This window comes from Pleurodeles waltl, chromosome 4_2, assembly GCF_031143425.1.
Source record: "Pleurodeles waltl isolate 20211129_DDA chromosome 4_2, aPleWal1.hap1.20221129, whole genome shotgun sequence".
Lineage (NCBI taxonomy): Eukaryota > Metazoa > Chordata > Amphibia > Caudata > Salamandridae > Pleurodeles > Pleurodeles waltl.
The window spans coordinates 738,006,147-738,028,554 of record NC_090443.1 but is presented as its reverse complement, the minus strand read 5'-3'; the positions used below and the strand labels follow the sequence as shown (position 1 = coordinate 738,028,554).

The window sequence follows — 22,408 nt, the reverse complement described above, 5'->3', positions numbered from 1 at the left end:
GCCTGGAATAGTCAGAATTGTCACACTTAAAGGAGTGTAATAGTAATTGTGTGGGACTGTAGGTGGCAGCACAAGCAGGAGCTGTGGATGCTGGAAGCTGTAGTTTCCTCCTGTCAAGGGGCCCAGCATTCTCCCCCCTCCCCCTCCCCCTCACACACACACACAAATTCAGCACTGGTTCAGACACACTCTGATCTCCCAACTGTTAATTAACTTTAAGATGGCTTTGATCTCCCACCTGTTAACTTTAAGATGGCTGCAGATTTGGGAGTTCATTTATCTAAATCATTGAGTTCCAGTAAGCAGGAATTCAGAATGTCAGAGGGTATGATTAAATGAGGACCCCAATTTGTGCTTCCTCTGCATCGAAATCTGTCATTCCAAATAAGATGTTTTAGATTACTCTCATTAAAGCCATTTCTGCTCTTAGGTCCCAGATAACATTGTGGAAAACTCTGTCAAAATAGTCATGCTTCCCTTTCTAGCATATTACTTTTCCGGTCATCTCCCTCCTTTTGAAAATTATGTTCCTCTTACTAAATTGCTGAGCAGCATTATTTGGCTGCCCAGTGGATAGCTGGATACTCATTAGTTGAGGCCATACTGAGAGATTGTAATAGGTTGATGAGAGAAGCATTACAGTGTTAAAGAAGGAGCCTAAAAATCACAAATCAGTTAACCCCATATGCTCCTGTTGTGCCTCTTCAGTGCAAACCTAGCTTCAGACAAGTCCTTTCAAAAAGACCGCTGGAAATTTGGTAAGATTCAGGGTTGTTCACACTGGGTGATCTTGTTTTAGGAGGGTTACCTACTTCCATTCGAAAACCTAGTGGAGAATTATGGTGCTGCAAGAGGGATTTTTTTTTTATTTTTTTTTTAACAGCAAAAGGGTAGGAGCTCATCCGTTGCTTACTGTTTTTTTGGCATTGTCACTCTTTGTTGCCTCCTAATTTGCCTACATGTGCCTGGTGTCATTTTGAGTTTCTTCTGTGGAGCATGGATGAAGCACAGATTCATTCATCATGTCTAGAGTCCATCCTCTGCTTGCGTTATGATTTAGGTACTATTTCTTCTTCCCCTCCCGCCCTCCTTGTCCAAGGTTCTTTCATCCCGCTCTCATCCCTTGTCTTCTCATTCAGTTTACAGAATTCAACTACCATTCTTAAAATGATCTAGTGAAATCGCCCGTCTTGCCTTTTCACATACTTACTGCTTCCTCTTGCTTTATCCTGAACCCGCTATAGCGCTTCATTAATCTGAAGGTGCTGCTATTTCCTTAACATCTGCAGTGCAAAACTTGTCTGTCCGTCACATCCTTGAATTTTATTGCCAGAATTTGATCTATGTGCAAGCATCCTATGTCCTTGATTCCGTGTTCTGTTTAACACCTGAAAAAAACACAGCTCTGTTCATTTTAATTTCCAGTGCTACAGGCATAATCTGAACCTTTTTTAATCAGAAACGTGTTTTATCGCAAAGTCAAAAAACGCATTGATAAAAATGAAGTTATCTGCCTATATGGTGCTTCGCAACAAGCTTAATACAGCCAAATGAGCAGCTCTGGTGAAATGTGACAGCAGTAGTACATTTAGACAAGAGAAAGAGATTAACAGATCTGTGTGCTCCCCAGGCCACATCTTTCCTCTCAACACAATGCCATGTAATTCCACTCCAAACAGTGCCGTACAATTCAACTCCATTCCATGCCATGCCACACTATTTCACTTCACTCTACACAATTCAACTCCATTCCACATAATCCCACACAATTCCCCTCCCCTCCACATAATTCCACACAATTCCACTCCCCACTATGCCACCACTCCCCTCCACAGAATGCCACTGCTTTGTGTAATTGTTGCCCTGTTGTTGTCACAGACCCTCAAGGGCATGCCTTAGTTCAGATACTTTTTACTATGGGAACTCACAGAAAACATATCATGTCGCTTTGAAACGCTATCCAATGACATGCACTGCTTTCCTTTGTAAACTTGAGAGATGAATGGATAAAGGTGCAGCCAGAGCCTTCTCAGGTAAAGAAGAGAAGATTCTAGCAAAACCTCATACAAACCAAAGTTTAAATGCATACAGTTTAATATTGTGCATAGTGGCTACCTCGCTCCCAAATTACTTAAAATGATCTATTCCAATGCTTGTCCTGAAGGTCATAGATGTCATGTGCCAGACTCTGTAATTCAACATATGTTCTGAGATAATCTTTGATTAGAACTATATTGGAGGAAGGTCTTGCTCACACTTTTAAATGTTACAGGGTGTAGTGACGTGAAGGGCCTTGAGAGATGTTGTCTACATATTTATTAAAAGCTTCAAAACCCAAAGAGCTGAGTTCACATTTTAAGATTCATTGCTAGTAGCCAAAAGAGCTACTACCATGAGTTGGAAGCGTCACCAGAGTGAAACATTGGCTAACTACTTAGCTGAAATGGGAAAAAGCGGAAAGTCCAGCTCTTTGCATAGAGGAGCTGTGAGGCCTTGGAAAGATTAACAGTGCGAATCACTAGAATAAGCCCCACTAAAATGTTTAAACACCTCGAATGTGGGGGAAAAAATCCTCTCACTATTCTGCCCCTCATTTTCTTTACAAAACAAGCATTTGCAATGCAATGGGTCTCACATTTTCTTGAGTTAAAGCTTGTAGCATTGTAAACTCTTGACCGGACTTTTCGTGCCACATAAATTGAACGAAAAAACAGAGAACTATGTAAAACCCAGCGCAATCACGCTGCGTGGAAAATAAAAAGATAAAGTAGTGCAGAAACCAGGCTGAAAACATGGAGCCTCGTATGTTTCCAGTAGTTGGCCGGTGTGCTCAAGGAGGGCTAAACACCGGAAAAGGCATGACGTATGCATGCCTTTCACTAATGAAATCAAGCAGATTTTAGAACGCAAGCCCACGAACCAATGAAAGTGACGTGGCATGGGTGTGGTTAAAAGCCTAAAGAGAGATTACAACAGGGACGAGCGCTTGACCCTAAACATGGAGGTGCTCTTGCAAGTTTGTCAGTCACATTATCCACTGTGACAATATTTTATAACTGTTCTGTGGATATGTATGTCCCATAATGTATACGTTGTAATTCGTTCTACACTGTAATTTTCCATTGAATTGTAGTAAACATTTCTGATATCCTTATTAACCAGAGAATTATAATCCACTGACTAAACCTGGCTATGTTTTGTTCCAGATTCTGGGTTATTTTCTCCACTGAGCTCATATTGCATGCATTATGTGTAAGAATCTTACAATAACATACATTACGTTAATCTAACAATTTTCCCTTTTGTAACTGCAGTATCTGTAGGAGGGCAAATTATAGTGCAGCTTCTTGCTCTTCCCATGAGAGGGCTAGAAATAATGAAACAGGTATGTTAGTGTTAAAATGCTAAGCCAATATTTAATAGGAATTTATAAGGATGACAATGGGTTGTTTCAGAAAAGGTCAAAGCATGCAACTGATTTTGGATTTGTTCTTTAGATCTGTTTAGAGCAGAGGTCATATGTTAAGAGAAATGTTTATTTGTTTCCCCCAGTTTGCTTTTGTATTTAGCCATTGATTTAGTCCTTCTTTATGGATTCGTGCAAACAATGTAGACTGCATTTCCTTTCTGTTAACAGATGTTTAATTTCATATATTTTAGTTCAACAGTAAGACCCCTGTTTTGAGTAGATTGACTTCAAAGCTGTTTTCTTTTGATTAAAAAGGTAGCCTGTCATTTAACGCACAGTTCATGCCATTGCGAAGCTAGTCAGGTAATTTGTCAGGATTCTTAACATGATCAGACTCTTACTAGAGCAGGATTATATATATATTTTTTCAATTACACGGTGGTAATGTAATTTTGATTGTGAAGTGTTTTTGTAGATGCTCCTCTAATGGAATACCAATGTGTATCTTATGTATTGGATAGGCTTATTGAAATAAATTTTTTGTAGAAATGACTAAATATGGTCAAGAAGGTTACCTGCCTGATTTGTAGATTTTATGCTAAATTAATTTACACCAAAAATGTAAGGTCTCTTAGAAGTTTGTTTGATAGTGGTGTTTTAAGTCTTCTATTGCAGTTGAATTTTAATTTGCCATGAACAACTAGCCATTTTTTTCCCCCCAACTTTAGAGATCGAAGCATTCAGTAGCTGATAAATTAACATAAATTGCAATTTGGTATTATTGACCTGAGATGAAGTCTCACAGTCTGGATTTGATTGGATTTGTTGTATTGTAGCCTTTAATGAGTAATCAAATATGTCTACCCCCGCCTCTAGTACGATTTTGTCTTCGTGAAATATTCTATTGTGAAGAGGGACAAGTTCATCTAGCTTTGGATCAAGTCTATTGATAGCCATTTTTCTGTCCTGAATAAACAACATCATAGGTGGAAAATAAATCGGAGATGTGGTATCTTTGATTTGATGCTAGTCTGACACTGTAGAACATGCTCTTTAGATTGGAGTTATGGGCCAAGATTTCTAACTTTCCTGTCTGGTAGTGTTGATTATCCTAGCCACTGGGGGGGGGGGCAGGCAAATAGCATTCTGATTCTTTGTGTTTTGTTTTCACCTATTAGCAAGATGGTTAATGTGCCTGAGATTATTTGAACATGTTGTAATAATTGTATTATGCCGTTCACAAATCCTAGAGTATTAATGCTGCTCACCAGTTTTATGTTAAGCAGTAAGAAGCTAGTTTATATTTTTTCCATCTGTCCAGTTTAATCTGACCTTTGATTGTTGGTCTTGATGAGAGTTATTTTCCATGATGTAGGCCTGTAGTTGTTTTTTTCTTCCCTTCCCATGATCTTCTTTATGAATTGGGTGCTTGCTACTGGTCTGTGATTAGCTAAATCAGAAGGGGATGATATTTTTCTGAAGTCTAGAAGCTGCCACCGTTCTGGGATACCACTCTTCCGCTACCTTCTTTCCAGTCATCTTGGTGGCCCAGGCCTCTCCTGCAGTTTGTCCTCTACACTTATGTGATGACTATGCCTCATGTCCCTCCACTAGCAATCGTGTGACCTTCCTACACTAAGTGCCTCAAGTGGTCCTTCATTAACTGTATGGTTTCTAGTATTTTAAGACTGTTTTCTTCTGTGTATCATCTTCCTTCTATGAACAGTGACGTCCTATCTTTAGCTTCAGTTATGTCCACAGTCATTCTCTGAATCAAGTACCCCTGTCTTTTGACAAAAAGTCTGGTTAGTGCTGTCTGATCAGTCCAGTAGCACCTATGCGTAATTACAATTCATTGTTCCACAACCTACCTCTTTTTTTACTTACTACACAGTTCTGAAGCACACCTTAGAACTACAATGAGAAGAAAATCCTTATCGATCAGAGTAATGTTTGAACTATAAAACAAAGGTTTGCTAAATGGATGTCTATAGCTACATCTCATCCTAAAACGGTAATAATCTTACATATTTTGCTTCCCCTATCATGTTCACACTAAATTTAACTGAAAATAATCACTGACGTTGAAAAATAATAAATGATGACGTCCATATGTCCCGAGTTTGCCATTTGATCCCTTCCTGCTTAAAATAAATGTTAGTGGATCAATTTCTGACATTGAGAAACATCTAAGTGTGACAGTGTGGGGCCAATATGCGATGCAGGTTCAAGCGATTACTAAAATAACTTTTTTTACCCTCCTTACCTTTGGTTAATAATCACTTTTTTACCGTAGATGCCGGAAGAGGAAGCATTTTGCGTATTTGTTAAATTAATGCAAGATTATAGACTGCGGGAACTTTTTAAACCAAGCATGGCAGAGCTGGGCCTTTGTATGTATCAGTTTGAATGTATGATACAGGTACGTATTTGCCTTGTCTGTGTTGTATAAGAAATGTGAGATTTTCGATTCCACTCTTTTTTTCTCTAAAGCTTATTTATAGATAATCAATAGTTGTAACATACTATTAAGTGATTTAAAAAAACACCATATGCCTATACTGCCTAAGATCTAAAAATACGTATTACTTATTGCCACTCTTGTTACAATTATGGTGTTAGGACTGGACAAAAAAAATCCTGAAGTTCATACTCATATCGCACAATTAGCTTGTTTCCCTGAACAGTTTCTGCCCCATATTCAAAGGTTTTTCACTGGTATCGGACAGTATTCTTGAAATGTTCTTGGGGACCAGTTTTCCTTCCTGATATAACCATTTTGCACTGCTCTCCTTGTAAAAAAAAAAAAAAAAAAATCCTCCAGGTGTTATTAGGCGAGAATTGTGTTAGAAAAAAATCCAGATGTGTGCGCTGCTTGTAAAGCAGCATACGATTTCAATTCGAGTGCAACACCGTTTGAAAGTTAACACAACTCTCATAATGAGTCCGGTCCTTTCACCCATGTTAGAACAGATTTCTGATGAGCAAAGTATTGATTTTAATTTCAATGCAAAGTGACCCACAGTATCATTAGAGACGACTAGATGAAGTATGAATAAACATTTTAAGAAAAATCTAACGTTTGTTTCTTGTTCACTTTTTAGGAACAGCTTCCCGAGCTTTTTGTGCACTTTCAAGCTCAGAGTTTTCATACCTCAATGTACGCTTCGTCGTGGTTTTTAACTATCTTTCTTACAAATTTCCCACTACCAGTTGCTACAAGATTATTTGATATATTTATGTCAGAGGTGAGTCCCCCTGAAATATGATTAATTTTAACATGTTTATTTGTATCTGTTATGCCCATGGAGAAAATGTTTTTAGGTCTCGCATGAGGCAATCCACATGTGCTGCCTATTAGAAATGTGTTGTATCTCAAAGAAGCCAGAAAAGGGTGCGGAGCCCTTTCATTTCTTAGAATTGGTTGGCGTCTTCCTCACTTTTACTTCTTTTGTGTTCATTGGTCAGTGGAATCTCTCCTGACAACTTTTTGAGGATCTCTCTCTCACACAAATATTCCTATACACATACTTTGGTTTAATCTTTTCAGAATACACACACATATGCGTACACACACACACCCACACCCACACCCACCCAAACCCCCCCCCCCCCACACACACAAACACACTTTCTCCTTCTCTCTCTCTCATTTCATCTTAGTGCAATCCACACACAATGGTTTCATCTTTTTAGAGTCTCCACGCATACACTTTGGTTTAAACTTTTTAGAACTGGCAAACGGATTTTGGTTTCATCTTTTTAGAATCAACAAACACACAGCAGCTTTGAGACGGCACATGTCACATAAAGCACTCCATTAAATGTCACTCTGCCATTTTTTGCCCCTCCACTTTATGGTACTCTACTCCGCTCTTCGTCAGGCGAAATAACTCCACTCTGCTACTCTACTCCCCGCCACTCCACTTTACGCCACTCTCTGACACTTAACTCTGTCACTCCACTATGCCCCACTTTACTCCACTCTACATTACTCCACTCTATGCCACTCCACTGTACGGCAGTAATTAATTTAATTTAATTGTTTCAGCTATAAGCCTTACAGTAATATAAAAACAATACACACTAACAATAAAAGACTTAGTTACATATAAAATCATTAGTCATAATTGGAAACATAATAGAAGCAAACATCTCTGCCCAGGCAGTTCATTACTCGTAGGAAAAACATGTGCATCTATACAAATATGCCCCCCCATTCATAACTATGAAAGAGAGCAAACCGCCATTAATGCCAGGGCCTTTGCAAGGGGGGCCCAGAGAGAAAGTGCTTGTGCTCATAGCAATTAATATTGACAGCGATAATTTTGTTGCTGCAAAGCTTTAAATGAGGGTAAAGAGAGCCTCATTTATACAGGAGAGAGCAGTAATTCCATCTCACAAAGTGCCTTACAGGATCTTATAGATCATTCAACCCTAATTTAGCTGATAGCGCCCTCAGTTGGGGCTGGGTGGCCCACATATATGAGGCTATCAAGTTGTGCACACTGGTATTACCTGGCCTTGCACAGAGTGCTAATACTTAGCACAGTTTGCTCCGCTAGAATAAAAAAGGGGTTGAGCCATCAATGCCTCGCCACATCAGATTTCTTGCAGAACCGGGTGAAATGGGCAACATTGTCTTCCTCCCCAGGACTGCAGTCACAATACTCCAGTCTTCAGGTATGCACCAGATAGCCTCTTAGAGGTAGCACACCCAGTCTATATTTTATGTACACAGAGCGCTTCAATTCGGGCTGCAACAGATCCAGATAATCTGGAAGGGCAAGGTCGAGGACGTTATTAAAATAATAACTTGTAATCGAATCGGGCCTAAGTTCCTGGTGCACCCTCATCTCAATAAATTCTCAATACCGATCTTTTACCTGACCCGCAGTGTCCTGATTGACTATGCCCGGATCCACCCAAAGAGCCTCTAACCAAAGGTTCCCTAGGGTCTCTTTGACGAAGGCCCCACAGGAACGCTCCCCAGGTCCACCACTCGCTATGACCTCTACAAGAGTTTCTTACCAGTACAATATTGACATTAAGGTTGCCAATTCTGATATCTGCACCAGGGTAAACTCTACAAAGAGAGTCTTCAAAGGATTCGCGTCCCTAATAGCCCTAATAAGGTTCTCAGAACGATGTTCTCAGCTACTTGCAGCACACTAGTATTTGCATCTCCCCAGAGCTCTGCCCCGTAGAGTGCTGCAGCCACTGCTTTTCAGGCATATGTTTCCAGAATGGTACTGATACTTCTAGCTCCAGCCTTATACTTGAACTTCAGTATTGCCCCCATTGCTTGCTTGAGGTCAATAGCAGCCTTCTGGACTTGGCAGTCCCAGTTTAATTTATCTGAAAACTGTACACCTAAATAATCGAATTGCTTGGTGACCTCAATTGGTACATGATTAATCGTTAGTTTTTGTCGAAGGCTGGGAGAGGGCAGCAAGGTCATCCCCATGGTCTTCATACAGTTGATGGTCAGTGATTTTTCCTCGCAGTACTTAAAGTAGGTAAGCAGCCTATTGGCTGCATTTTCCGTGAGTGCCATAAGTACTGCGTCATCTGCGAATAGTAATATTGGGACCCTCCAGCCAGCTACAACAAAGGCATCTAGCTGTTTTGCAAGGAGGTAGTCTACCACATCGTTCAGGAAGAGGCTAAAGAGTAGACGTGCCAGGACACAACCTTGCCAGATGCCCTTTTGTGCCTGGAAGAGATCTGTGCACTCCCGCCCATCCGGTATCTCACTTTGGCCATGGTATGAGTGCAGTTCCGCTATAGCGTTTACTAGGGAAACATCAACCCCTAAGTCTAACAATGACCTCCATAATTTGGCTCTGTCCACTGAATCAAAGGCAGCTTTCAAATTGATAAAAACCAAATATAGTGAGGATCTCCTGGTTACTGTGAATTTATATGGAATCATGTAAAGTCGGATGATCTAATCAATAGTTCTCACCCGACACTGAAAGACAGCTTGCATTTCTGTTAGCACACCTTTGACGTGGGCCCACCCCTGGAGGCGATTGAGCAAAACTTTTCCTAGAACCTTCCTGGCTCCATGAAGAAGGGAGATCGGCTGAGAATTAGCGGGTCAGTCTCGATCGTCCTTCTTATAGATGGGACAATGATGGCAGAGCATCAGGTCTGTGGTACTGCGTCCCCCCCCACCCCAAGGGCTGCATTACACACCTTAGTTAAGGAGTCTAGCCTAGTAGTAAGGTGCCTCGCAATAAAGGTCCACCATCACCAAATCAGGGCCAGGAGCCTTGTGCCTCTTCATTGCTCCCAGCGTTCTAAGTGCTTCCGGGATTAGAGTTCCTATTGCACTAGGAGTGGCGGAAAGGGCATCTTGCGTCTGCTTGGAAACCAGGGAATCTGCTGCAGAGATGCTATATAGGGTGCTAAAATGGTGGACTCAGACAATTGGGCCTATGCCGTTTTCCACAGCATTCGCTGTCCCCTTCCCCACTCTAGCTACCAATTCCCAGAATTTTTTAGAATTGTCAGCTGCGGCCTCTGAGTTCTTCCCATAGTGAGTTTTGGTACAGCCGTTTCTTAATTGCCTGAAGGCACTTATAATCTCTTGTACTCTCTATATTTCTCCTCGCTGATCGAGCTGTCCTGTATTAGGGCAAGTGAAACATCTCTTTGCCCTTGCACACTCCTTGTCAAACCAGCCTTTACACCCAGACTGCCTCTTCTGCTATTACCAGCTAATTTAGGTGCTACAGGTTTGGATCACAGGGCCCTCAACTCCCCTATCATCGTGTCATAAGCAGCTAATATCAAGAGGCTATCGTTGGTCAAAGCATCTATAATAGGTTGTCCGTAGTTAACTATTATAAATTCAAGTTGCAGGAGTCCCTGCTGCTACTTCTCACCATCCCAACTTATTCTCCTTCTACATTTGGATGGGACGATCTCCCTCTCATAGATCCCCGGGGCCCACCCTTTCACTTTTCCTAGCCCCAAAGCGTTCGTCCTCATATTGAGGACAAGTGGATTGTGATCACTCTCCACTCTACTGGCCACAGCCATATTGAGGATGGACTTCCATGCGTCCACATTGACAATTAATTAATCAATGACCGAGGAAGATCTACCATTATCGAAGGTTGCCTTAGCAGCACCATCCGACTTGGAACGCCCATTGACAAAGCGGAGACTGTTATTCAACACAAGATTAGTAAAGACCTCAGTTTTCTTTTGTGGACTTAAAGCAACTCGTAGCTGTCTCAGGGATTCCCAAACTGCGATCTTCCATCAAGGTTTCGCTATTATTGATGGCGTTGCAGGCTAGTGTGTTAAAATCTCCACAGATCAGCATCACATTCCTGCCTCTTTCATTCCCCCTTGTTGTTTTACCATCTGCCATGCCCCTTCTAACTCTTCCAGTATATATGGAGCACTCTTTCCAGAGTGGCGGAACTCCGGGGACCACTCTGGCGGAATACATACATTCAAAACGTCAACCACCCACCTTTATCTTCCCCCGACCTGAGTCTCACATGCTGGATATTGGAAGAAGCCATCAAGGGTGGCACATCTACTTGCTCTACTTTGCAGTTTAACCTACACAACACCCATGTTGAAATACCACCGATGGCTGTCCCTGCCTAGAACAAGTGGCTAGGGTAACAAACCCCAAGAACCCATTCACGCATATTTCTTCAACAGCCCATATTTCTTGGAAGCAGCAAATATCATGTAAGCTAACAAACTGTAACCAATCATCAGCAGCCACCCCCCCTTTGAATTATTACAAGGGGAAGGAAGGGTGGGGGGTGTATACAGGGAGAGTGGGAGAATAGAGGGGGAGTTTCTTCTTTGCTCAGTTAATTCTTACTCTAGAAGGGGCTCCTGAGTCTCCTGCCAATACAGCTGCTACCCTTGACCAGTCCTCATTGTTCCCCTTTTTGCTTCTCATCATGGCTGGGGATCCTAATTTGCCTTCTGTTCTTGTGGGTGGTGATGGTGAGGGATTCTTGCACTCTGTTACCATCGGCTATAGTCCTCTTCCTTTTTTCCCCATGATGCACATCTGTGCCTGTACAGACTACCAGCCCTTGACATATCTGAGCTGCTCCCCCACCGCTCATCTAAGCAGCACATCGACCCCCATTATGTGGAAACAGCCAGCGTGATTGAGGATAAGCCTGGCTATACCCAGTAGGGCAAATTCAACCAAAGCTGAAGGACAGGAGATGACAGGGTCATCTTGAAGGGTGGCAGGATGGATACTACCACGATTGAACCACTGTTGCTTGCTCCCCAGCTTTACTAGTTTCACATCACTAGAAGAAAAAAACCTCTCAGCTCTGGTACAGCATAGAAGAGAGTTAATAACAATCTATTTAAGGGTTGATGTAGACCAACGTAAGGGAAGAGTTCAGCAAACTCCAGGCATTGCATTGCCCACTGTATCTTCTCCTGGGCGTAACACTGGGGGGATGTGGGGGGCAGCAGTGCTATCATAATGCAAATCACAATCATCTAGACTAACTCTACGTCTAGGGCACAGTAAATGGCAAGACATCCAGGTTCAAACTGGGGTGCACTCTGAATTCATGAATCTTCCTGCTCAATTTGGGCTGCCGCCATCTCATGGGTGTGAGGCAAAGGGCTACCAGTCTTAGCTGCTCTCCTTGGGCCCTTCCTCGCTGCCATTCTTTTTCTCTTTGCGGCCTTTCTTCTTACTCCTAGGCATCCTTGCCCTTGACGGATATTCTTTTCAAACTGCTCCTTCCACTGCTAAATTCCATCCCCCCACTTCGACTAACCTCGCAGTGCTGAATTTGAGTAGGTCGAGAGGGTCTTGCTCCACCCCAGCACCTATCAACCTGCTGAGATGCATAATCAGGCGAGGGGGCAGTTGAGTTTCTGATGTCTGTGTTCTCCCTGCCTGGCACATCCTTAGAGCTTATGACTGAAGTTGCCCCACTGTCTGCACGATTATTAGGGTTAGAGAACAACCATTTTAAAGAGTAGACTGGGAATGGTATAGCCCGATCCCCAAACCCCCCTCCCCACTTTTGTTTTCGTAATACCCCTCCCCGAGTTTACATCTGTTTCACCTGAGGCTTCTCTCTGCAACCCCAAGGTTCTTGCTTTAGATTCCGCAGTACCAACTGATGGCTCCTTAGATTCAGTAGTTGCAGCTTTATTGTCTCTGCAGGGAGGCTACCCCTCCCTGCAGCAATAAGCTCAACACCTTCTCCAAGGCCACAGACGCCATCGCCACAGGAGTTGGCCATAATTACATCAGTTTGTAGTTGGTTGGCTCTCAGTTTGAACAGGGCTGAAATCTAAAGTTTGCATCTGAGAAATACTCCCTTTGAGATGTGAGAGATTAATCTGGCTGTGGCTAGCACACCAGGGAGACTTTTTTTGGGGGGGGGGGGGGGGGTGAATCCTGGTTCCTTCCATCCGTTCTTCCACCTGGAACTAGGGCCTGCAATATCATAGTTAGTAATGACTCTGTGCCCCCAAGGAATTTCTCTAGTAATGCAAGGGTTGATGATAGAACATTGTTGTTGGACTTTTGCTTATGCAGGGTCATCCCCAGTCTTTTTGCCTCCTGCCTCCTATTTTTTTCTGACCTGTCGCTGTTGGCTTTTGAACTCTGAGCACTTTCCCACTGCTAACCAGTGCTAAAGTGCATATGCTCTCTGTGTGAAATTGTATGTGATTGGTTTATCCGTGATTGGCATATTTGATTTACTAGTAAGTCCCTAGTAAAGTGCACTAGAGGTGCCCAGGGCCTGTAAATCAAATGCTACTAGTGGGCCTGCAGCACTGGTTGTGCCACCCACATAAGTAGCTCTGTAATCATGTCTCAGACCTGCCACTGCAGTGTCTGTGTGTGTATTTTTACACTGTAAATTCGACTTGGCAAGTGTACCCACTTGCCAGGCCTAAACCTTCCCTTTTCTTACATGTAAGGCACCCCTAAGGTAGGCCCTAGGTAGCCCCAAGGGCAGGGTGCAGTGTATGGATAAGGTAGGACATATAGTAATGTGGTTTATATGTCCTGACAGTGAAATACTGCTAAATTTGTTTTTCACTGTTGCAAGAACTGTCTCTCTCATAGGATAATATGGGGGCTACCTTTAAATATGATTAAAGCGTAGATTCCCCTAGAGAGTAGATGGACATGTGGAGTTTGGGGTCCCTGAGCTCACAATTTAAAAATACATCTTTTAGTAAAGTTGATTTTAAGATTGTGCGTTTGAAAATGCCACTTTTAGAAAGTGAGCATTTTCTTGCTTAAACCATTCTGTGACTCTGCCTTGTTTGTGGATTCCCTGTCTGGGTCAGTTTGACAGTTGGGTTGTTTTTCACCTCACACCAGACAGTGACACAAAGGGAGCTGGGGTGTAACCTGCATTTCCTGATTAGCCATCTCTGCTAGGAGGGAGGGGTGGAGTGGTCACTCTCATCTGAAAGGACTGTGCCTGCCTCTAACGATGCCGGCTCCAACCCCCTGGTGTGTGTCTGAGGCCTTGCCTGGGCAAGGCAGGATTTCACAAGTAGGTGTGAGTCCCCTTTGAAGAAAGGTGACTTCAAAGACTAAAATGGGTATAAGAAGGGCACCCAAATCTACAGACTTTAGAAACACTTCTGGAATCAAGAGGAACCTCTGCCTGGAGAAGAGCTGTTAGCTGAGGAGGAAGTGCTGCCCTGCCTGTGACTGTGCTTTGTGGAGCTTTCCTGCAGTGCTGCTTCTGCCAGAGTAAGAGGGCAAAGACTGGACTTTGTGTGCCTTCCATCTTGAGAAGAAATCTCCAAGGGCTTGATCTAGAGCTTGCCTCCTGTTGTTTGAAGTCTCAGGGACAGCAAAGACTTCTCTCTGCCAGCACCTGGAGTCTCTGGAGAGACTCCTACTCTGCCCTGTGGTGCCCATCCAGTTCCTGGGACCCTGAAAGGAGAAGCTGGCAGCCTAAGGACAAGAAAATCCACGCACAGAGCGCCGTGCGGGAAAAAGATCGACGCGAATCCGATCTGCGGCTGAAAAACGACGCGCCCCCAGCTCCGCAGCCGAGAAACGACGCTCGCAGGAAACTCGACCGAAGAATCGACGCACGGAGCAGGAGAAACGACACGCAGCATCGCTGACGGAGGCTGGGAGATCGCAACCTGCGCGGCTGGATCGTCAACTCATCGTGCGGCTGGATTTTTGACTCGAGTACCGCCGTGCGGAGTTATTTTCGACGCACGCCCGCCCGTGCGGGGTTATTTTTGACGCACACCAGGTACATTTTCACTCTAGCAGCGCTAGTGTGTTTTTAAAACTACTTAAAGACTCTTTTTGATTTTTAATTAATAACTTGACTTGTGTATGGTGGATTTTTGTCGTTTTGGTCTTGTTTTGTTTAGATAAATATTTCCTATTTTTCTAAACCTGTGTTGTGTCATTTTGTAGTGTTTTCATTGAGTTACTGTGTGTGTTGGTACAAATACTTTACGCCTAGCACTCTGAGGTTAAGCCTACTGCTCTGCCAAGCTACCAAGGGGGTAAGCAGGGGTTAGCTGAGGGTGATTCTCTTTTACCCTGACAAGAGTGAGGGTCTTTGCTTGAACAGGGGGTAACCTGACTGTCAACCAAGGACCCCATTTCTAACATTGGTGATTAGCGGTCGGGATTTGGACTTGTATTTGTACTTGACATACAGTGATTAAGTGTACACTACTGTTTTGATCTCAGACCACTACGTGACCACATACTACTTGTTTGGTGATCTTTTGCTTTTTCTCTTAAGGACTCCTTTTTGTTCTACTTCCATGATTTTGCTGATCCCTTGACCGATTCTTTTTACTTCATTGGGAACTTATTTTCTGCCTTTGGAACTTTGCACTTGTGACCATCATGTCTCAATCTGGAGATGCAACAGCTGGAGCTGTGTTTGAAATGGAGAAACTGAAGGAGTACTCAGTTGCTCAATTGAAACAGTTCCTTAAAGATCTTGACTGTCCCACTAAGAGCTCCACCAGGGAGGGGGAGCTGCAAAAGGCACAGAGGGCCGGGGTGACAATCAAGAAGGCTGGAGGGCACACAGAGGAGGAGAATGTGGGTGGGGAAGTGCAGAGGATACACAGTGGTGTAGTGGAGGTACCTGTTACGCCTGGGGGGAGGGTCCCCAGGAGGGGTAGCAGGGTGTCGTCTAAGGGTCTGACTCCTAAAGATGTGCAGGACAGACAGGCAGAAAGGGTTCGCCGGTTGGAGGCAGAAAAGTTGAGGATGCAAAGGGAGTATGACAAGTGGGAAAGGGACTTCGAGATACAAAGGATGATTTATGCTTACAAGCTTAAATTGAAACCGCTGGAAGTCATGAGGGCTGAATCCAGCTGGAATGGTGGCAGCAACAATTTTATATCTAGTGCTGCTGAAGAAATGCACATGCCCAGAGATGTGGTGCCCTACTTGAAGGAGGGAGTTAACACACACCAGGAGGTTCAGGGGTATGAGGTAGCTCCAGTGATGCACAGGGTCCCTGAGGTGGATTGGGGAACTGGCATGGGGAGTCATATTCCTACTGGTGGGAAGGACACTCTACTGACTCTAGGTGAGAGTGACAGGGAGAGGGGTTCCCCCCAGGTAGAAGTCCTGGTTATGGAGTGTGAAGACATCCCAGAAGAGTGTGGGTTGAGTGTCAGGGACAGTCAGGTACTGTCTCACCAGTCTCAGGAGGGTGATGTGGGGTGCTTTTTCAAAGCAGAGTCACTGGATGGTTGGGTGAAGGGTACTTTGGTTAATTCATGTGAGGGGCTGAGTGATGTAATTGCTGGAGAGCATATGTCTAGTCCTTATTTTCCAGAGCTATGCCAACACCAGGTGGAGTGTGAGTTCTCTGACCCCAGGGAGCTTACAATGGAGGCAGACCTCTTGGTGAGTACCAGAGAGTCTGAAGAGGCATTTGGGGGTGCTCCTGAGAGGAGTGGTCTAGGTATTTCCCAACCAGGTGAGTTAGGGAAGGATTGTAGTGTCCCAGGTAGGTCCCAGTGTAGTGGGATGGGTGAGGGACCCCATGTCCAGTCTCTGAGGAGAGGGAATGGGGATGGGCTGAGGTCCAAGGTGCCCGAGATCCGGTCCCAGGTCCTGGAGGGTTCCATGAGGGAACACCAGGAGGGGAGCCTAGCCTGTACCATAGGGCCATCTGTTGAGGGAGACCCCACAGTGTCAGGAGAACTTGGGGGGGCGGCTGTAGCCAGCGTCCCACCAGTTCTGGTGTCTGGCAGTACCACTCCTAGTGAGGGGGTGCAGAAGTCCAGACAGAGGGTTGAGAGGGGGTTGCGGACCCCAGTGGAGAACCTGGAGGGTCAGGGGTCAGCTCTGAGAGCAGAGCCCCCCAGGAATGACCTTGGTAAGACCATTTCTGGGTTGGGGGGAATCCAGACTCTGTCAGATGGGCAGAGGTCAGGAGACCTGCGCCAGCCAGACTCTTGTGTGGCCCTTGGGGACAGTGTGTCCCTTGAGGGGGGTAAGTGTGCCCCCCTGGAAGTCCTGGTGTGCCAGGCAGTGGTTCAACTGCAGGGTGGTGACTCTGGGTTGAATGATCAGGTTCAGGGGGTAAACTCTGACCTGATGGGGGGTAAGCGTGCTCCCAAGGAAGTCCTGGTGCGCCAGGCAGTGGTTCAACCGCAGGGTGGTGACCCTGGGTTGGATGACCAAGTTCAGAGGGTAAACTCTGACCTGGTGGGGGGTAGGTATGCCCCCCAGGAAGTCCTGGGTTGCCAGGCAGTGGTCCAGTCTGTGGGTAGAGACCCTGGACTGGAGGATCAGGTGCAGGGGGTAAACCCTGACCTGAAGGGGTGGGCGGTTTGCCCAATCACCCCCCCTGGTGTGACTTCAAGGGGTACTCTCCCTGAGGGGGGGGTGCAGAACCCTGAGAGTAGGGACAGGGGAGAAAGAGCCTCACCCCTGGCCCCAGTGCAATCTAAGGGTACAGACCCAGGAATGGAAGGCCAGGTTCATGGTGTCATCCCTGACCTGGTGGAAGAGAGAGTGGTCAAAGGGTGCCAGGCACCTGGGGCTACCGCCCCCCACTCTCCACAGTCACAGTGGTTAGAGAGGCCTGAGGTCGGGCTCTCATCCCTGACAGTTGTCAGGGGTCACCGTGGCTTGCTGTCCTGGTGGACAGAGTTGCCCCTGGGGGGGGGGGGGACGAGAGTCACACCCCGGGGGTGGAGTGGGCAACACCACTGTGTTGGCCCTGGTGGTACTATCTGCCCATTGCAATTCATCTGTGAGCAAAGTAAAGTTAGGTGCTGCACAGATGGTGTCTGTAGATGTGGAGAAGGGTTCCCCATGGGTTAGCTTAGTGTGCCCTGAGAGTATGGACAGAGGGATCCAACTGGAGTCAGGAAGGCGTAGAACTGGAACATGCCCCTGCTGTTGTGGGCCTGGGTCCTTGTTCTATCGCCCCAATCAGGGAAGTACATCAAGGTATTGATTGTTCTCCCCTGGCTTTAGGCTGGTAGGGGGTCGTGTTGGACTTTTGCTTATGCAGGGTCATCCCCAGTCTTTTTGCCTCCTGCCTCCTATTTTTTTCTGACCTGTCGCTGTTGGCTTTTGAACTCTGAGCACTTTCCCACTGCTAACCAGTGCTAAAGTGCATATGCTCTCTGTGTGAAATTGTATGTGATTGGTTTATCCGTGATTGGCATATTTGATTTACTAGTAAGTCCCTAGTAAAGTGCACTAGAGGTGCCCAGGGCCTGTAAATCAAATGCTACTAGTGGGCCTGCAGCACTGGTTGTGCCACCCACATAAGTAGCTCTGTAATCATGTCTCAGACCTGCCACTGCAGTGTCTGTGTGTGTATTTTTACACTGTAAATTCGACTTGGCAAGTGTACCCACTTGCCAGGCCTAAACCTTCCCTTTTCTTACATGTAAGGCACCCCTAAGGTAGGCCCTAGGTAGCCCCAAGGGCAGGGTGCAGTGTATGGATAAGGTAGGACATATAGTAATGTGGTTTATATGTCCTGACAGTGAAATACTGCTAAATTTGTTTTTCACTGTTGCAAGAACTGTCTCTCTCATAGGATAATATGGGGGCTACCTTTAAATATGATTAAAGCGTAGATTCCCCTAGAGAGTAGATGGACATGTGGAGTTTGGGGTCCCTGAGCTCACAATTTAAAAATACATCTTTTAGTAAAGTTGATTTTAAGATTGTGCGTTTGAAAATGCCACTTTTAGAAAGTGAGCATTTTCTTGCTTAAACCATTCTGTGACTCTGCCTTGTTTGTGGATTCCCTGTCTGGGTCAGTTTGACAGTTGGGTTGTTTTTCACCTCACACCAGACAGTGACACAAAGGGAGCTGGGGTGTAACCTGCATTTCCTGATTAGCCATCTCTGCTAGGAGGGAGGGGTGGAGTGGTCACTCTCATCTGAAAGGACTGTGCCTGCCTCTAACGATGCCGGCTCCAACCCCCTGGTGTGTGTCTGAGGCCTTGCCTGGGCAAGGCAGGATTTCACAAGTAGGTGTGAGTCCCCTTTGAAGAAAGGTGACTTCAAAGACTAAAATGGGTATAAGAAGGGCACCCAAATCTACAGACTTTAGAAACACTTCTGGAATCAAGAGGAACCTCTGCCTGGAGAAGAGCTGTTAGCTGAGGAGGAAGTGCTGCCCTGCCTGTGACTGTGCTTTGTGGAGCTTTCCTGCAGTGCTGCTTCTGCCAGAGTAAGAGGGCAAAGACTGGACTTTGTGTGCCTTCCATCTTGAGAAGAAATCTCCAAGGGCTTGATCTAGAGCTTGCCTCCTGTTGTTTGAAGTCTCAGGGACAGCAAAGACTTCTCTCTGCCAGCACCTGGAGTCTCTGGAGAGACTCCTACTCTGCCCTGTGGTGCCCATCCAGTTCCTGGGACCCTGAAAGGAGAAGCTGGCAGCCTAAGGACAAGAAAATCCACGCACAGAGCGCCGTGCGGGAAAAAGATCGACGCGAATCCGATCTGCGGCTGAAAAACGACGCGCCCCCAGCTCTGCAGCCGAGAAACGACGCTCGCAGGAAACGCGACCGAAGAATCGACGCACGGAGCAGGAGAAACGACACGCAGCATCGCTGACGGAGGCTGGGAGATCGCAACCTGCGCGGCTGGATCGTCAACTCATCGTGCGGCTGGATTTTTGACTCGAGTACCGCCGTGCGGAGTTATTTTCGACGCACGCCCGCCCGTGCGGGGTTATTTTTGACGCACACCAGGTACATTTTCACTCTAGCAGCGCTAGTGTGTTTTTAAAACTACTTAAAGACTCTTTTTGATTTTTAATTAATAACTTGACTTGTGTATGGTGGATTTTTGTCGTTTTGGTCTTGTTTTGTTTAGATAAATATTTCCTATTTTTCTAAACCTGTGTTGTGTCATTTTGTAGTGTTTTCATTGAGTTACTGTGTGTGTTGGTACAAATACTTTACGCCTAGCACTCTGAGGTTAAGCCTACTGCTCTGCCAAGCTACCAAGGGGGTAAGCAGGGGTTAGCTGAGGGTGATTCTCTTTTACCCTGACTAGAGTGAGGGTCTTTGCTTGAACAGGGGGTAACCTGACTGTCAACCAAGGACCCCATTTCTAACAATTGTTTAATGCAGTCATAGCCTTAGGGATTACAAAGCCTTGTGAGGACTCTGCAGGTGCAGGATTAGCTCTTGGATACTGGCAAGCAGGGTTGTGCTGGTTTATGGAATCAGTCAAGCAGAGCCCCTCACTCGGGAAAGAGGTGTTGTTTGCAAATTTAAAGTCAAGTACAGCCTCCGGCGAGGCCGCAGAGCTATCGCCTGATGTCAGCAAGGCTTCAGGTGGCTGGCAGGATCCAGCCTTATTCCTGATGATCCCCCCCTGATGCCATCACACAAATCATTACTTGGTGTGTTTAGTTCACCATTTAGGCAGCTACAGAACAGGGCCTCATACAGGACCTCATGCTCCTTCCTTCTCTGGGGCACCTTGGGTTCACTCTCCACCCTGGAGCTCACCATTGGACGTTGTTGTCTCTTTAACGTGGGACATGGCTTCCTGTGGGTTTGCTCGCACGCATGTGCTGGTATTGAAGGTCCAGCCAAAGCAGTTTTAACACCCTCATCAGCTCTTGTCTCACTGATTCTATCTAAGCATCTGGCACAGGGTTCACTACCATCCTCCTCCTCCTAGTCCTCTGCATCCCTAATTGCTCCTCCAGTTATGTTTGCTCAGCAGTCTGCTGTATGGGAGGCACTTTATCCACTTTCTGCTAGAAACTAGTTATTAACCTCTTCGGAATTCTGGGATCAGACTCGCTACGGGCGCCATCCAATAAAGGTGCAGAAATGGAGAAATCAGGCCCTGTGGACACAGGACCCTGGGGGACATCAACAATCCCTGTTGTATTCTTGAACTCCTTCCACCCAAATCCTTGTGTTGATAGAGAGCTGAAGTGTAAGAATGCTGCCAGTTGCTGGCAAGCACTGGGGCCAAGGGCTGAAAGCTGGGGCTGAGATGGAGTACTAAGCATGTTCAGACAGTAGCAGACTGCAGCAGTGCGGGTAGCTTTTACCTTCACCTCCCCTCGCCTCCTCCTTTAAAATCGTCTAGCGTCTTCATCTGTCGACCACTGTCTCACCCCTTCTGCAGCTTACTAGCCGCTCGCTACCTCTGAGACTGCAGCGGGTGCATGATGTCAGGGACCTCGAGACCCTCAGCTCCGCAGCGTCTCCCCTTACTCTTGGGGAACATCTCCTTCGGCGTCTCCCCACACTCGGAACTTTGGGCCATCCCGGCCATTTCTGCTACTCCTCCCTTCAGCTGTCAGCTATGCAGCGTCAAGCGTCTCCTCGTCTCAGCGTCCTTTCGCCTCCTCTCAGCATCCTTCACCGCACGATTTGGATTGTTCCACACAATTCGGAGTGTGCCACACATTTTGGAGTGTCCTGTATGCCAGTGTGCTCTACTCTGACACCCTACTCTAAGATACTCTGCTCCTCTCCACGACATTCTGTACACTCACTCTCTTTCAACTCCACCCCGCTCCACAGCCCTCTACGCCATGCCACTCTGCCCCACGCCTCTCTACTCGGCTCACCGCCAATCTATGCCTCCTCACTCTATGCCTCTTCACTCTATGCCTCTCCACACTACACTACACCACTCCACTCCTCTCCACTCTACAGCACTCCACACATCTCTACTCTACTACATTCTGGTCTGCAGCACTGTACTTCTCTCTGCAACACTCAACTCTACAACAGTCTACTCCATTCTTTGACTCACTATACTGAGATTTTACTCCACTCTATTTCACTCTATTTTACTGCACTCTATGCTACTCTGCTCCATGACGTTCTGCTTTTGTTTCAAATTGACAATGACTTTCGGATGTTGTAGCTACATATGTGGTTTTTGTTAGGGGGTTATAGTATATTATGTATTTTGTTGAAGGCTGTGTTTAACTACTGTTGCTGACACTGGACTACCCATCTAATTCATGACTCTTTGCAAGCTATAAGAACGCTCTAATCAACAAAAATAGTAATAACAAGCTGCAAATCTGATGCATGTGTCCTTTTATGTTTCCATTGGATCCTCTTCATATCCTTTTATATCTTCTTTTTACTTCTGCCTGCTGCTCTTCATTTGGTGACAGACTGCAGTGCAGTTCCTTCCAGTACCACCAGCCCATTGATTACTTTCTCTGCTCTCTGAAGAATAGCCTTGTATAGTATATTGACTTGCACTGTATTCTGGTGCAGGGACTCTTACAACATTCACGCTTTCTTCTTTGTCACTTGCTGCTCCAGTGTGTACTATGCTTTTTTGATGGATACTTATAATGGCAGGCTCCTCATTTTGATAATAACCTCAATTGCCAGACTGGATCTGGAAGCATTCTCAGCAGTGCTTCTGTATGCTTATAGGTGACAGTATGCGATTCCTTGTTGCCTTTATTGCACTCCGTAAGTGATGGTGTGGAGCTGCATATCAGTGCCACGGCTGTGTGCCAATATTAGTTCCTT

At 45.5% G+C, this 22,408-nt stretch overlaps 1 protein-coding gene across 3 annotated transcripts in view; it reads left to right on the top strand.

Annotated features, from left to right (window-relative positions):
- The window catches only part of EVI5 (ecotropic viral integration site 5), a 776,910-nt gene that overhangs the window by 273,354 nt on the left and 481,148 nt on the right, over positions 1 to 22,408 (top strand). For all 3 annotated transcript variants that reach the window (XM_069232361.1, XM_069232360.1, XM_069232359.1), the window contains exons 6-7: positions 5,706 to 5,831; positions 6,514 to 6,657. In XM_069232361.1, the coding sequence (XP_069088462.1) occupies positions 5,706 to 5,831; positions 6,514 to 6,657 (270 nt within the window). The remainder of the gene's footprint in view (positions 1 to 5,705; positions 5,832 to 6,513; positions 6,658 to 22,408) is intronic.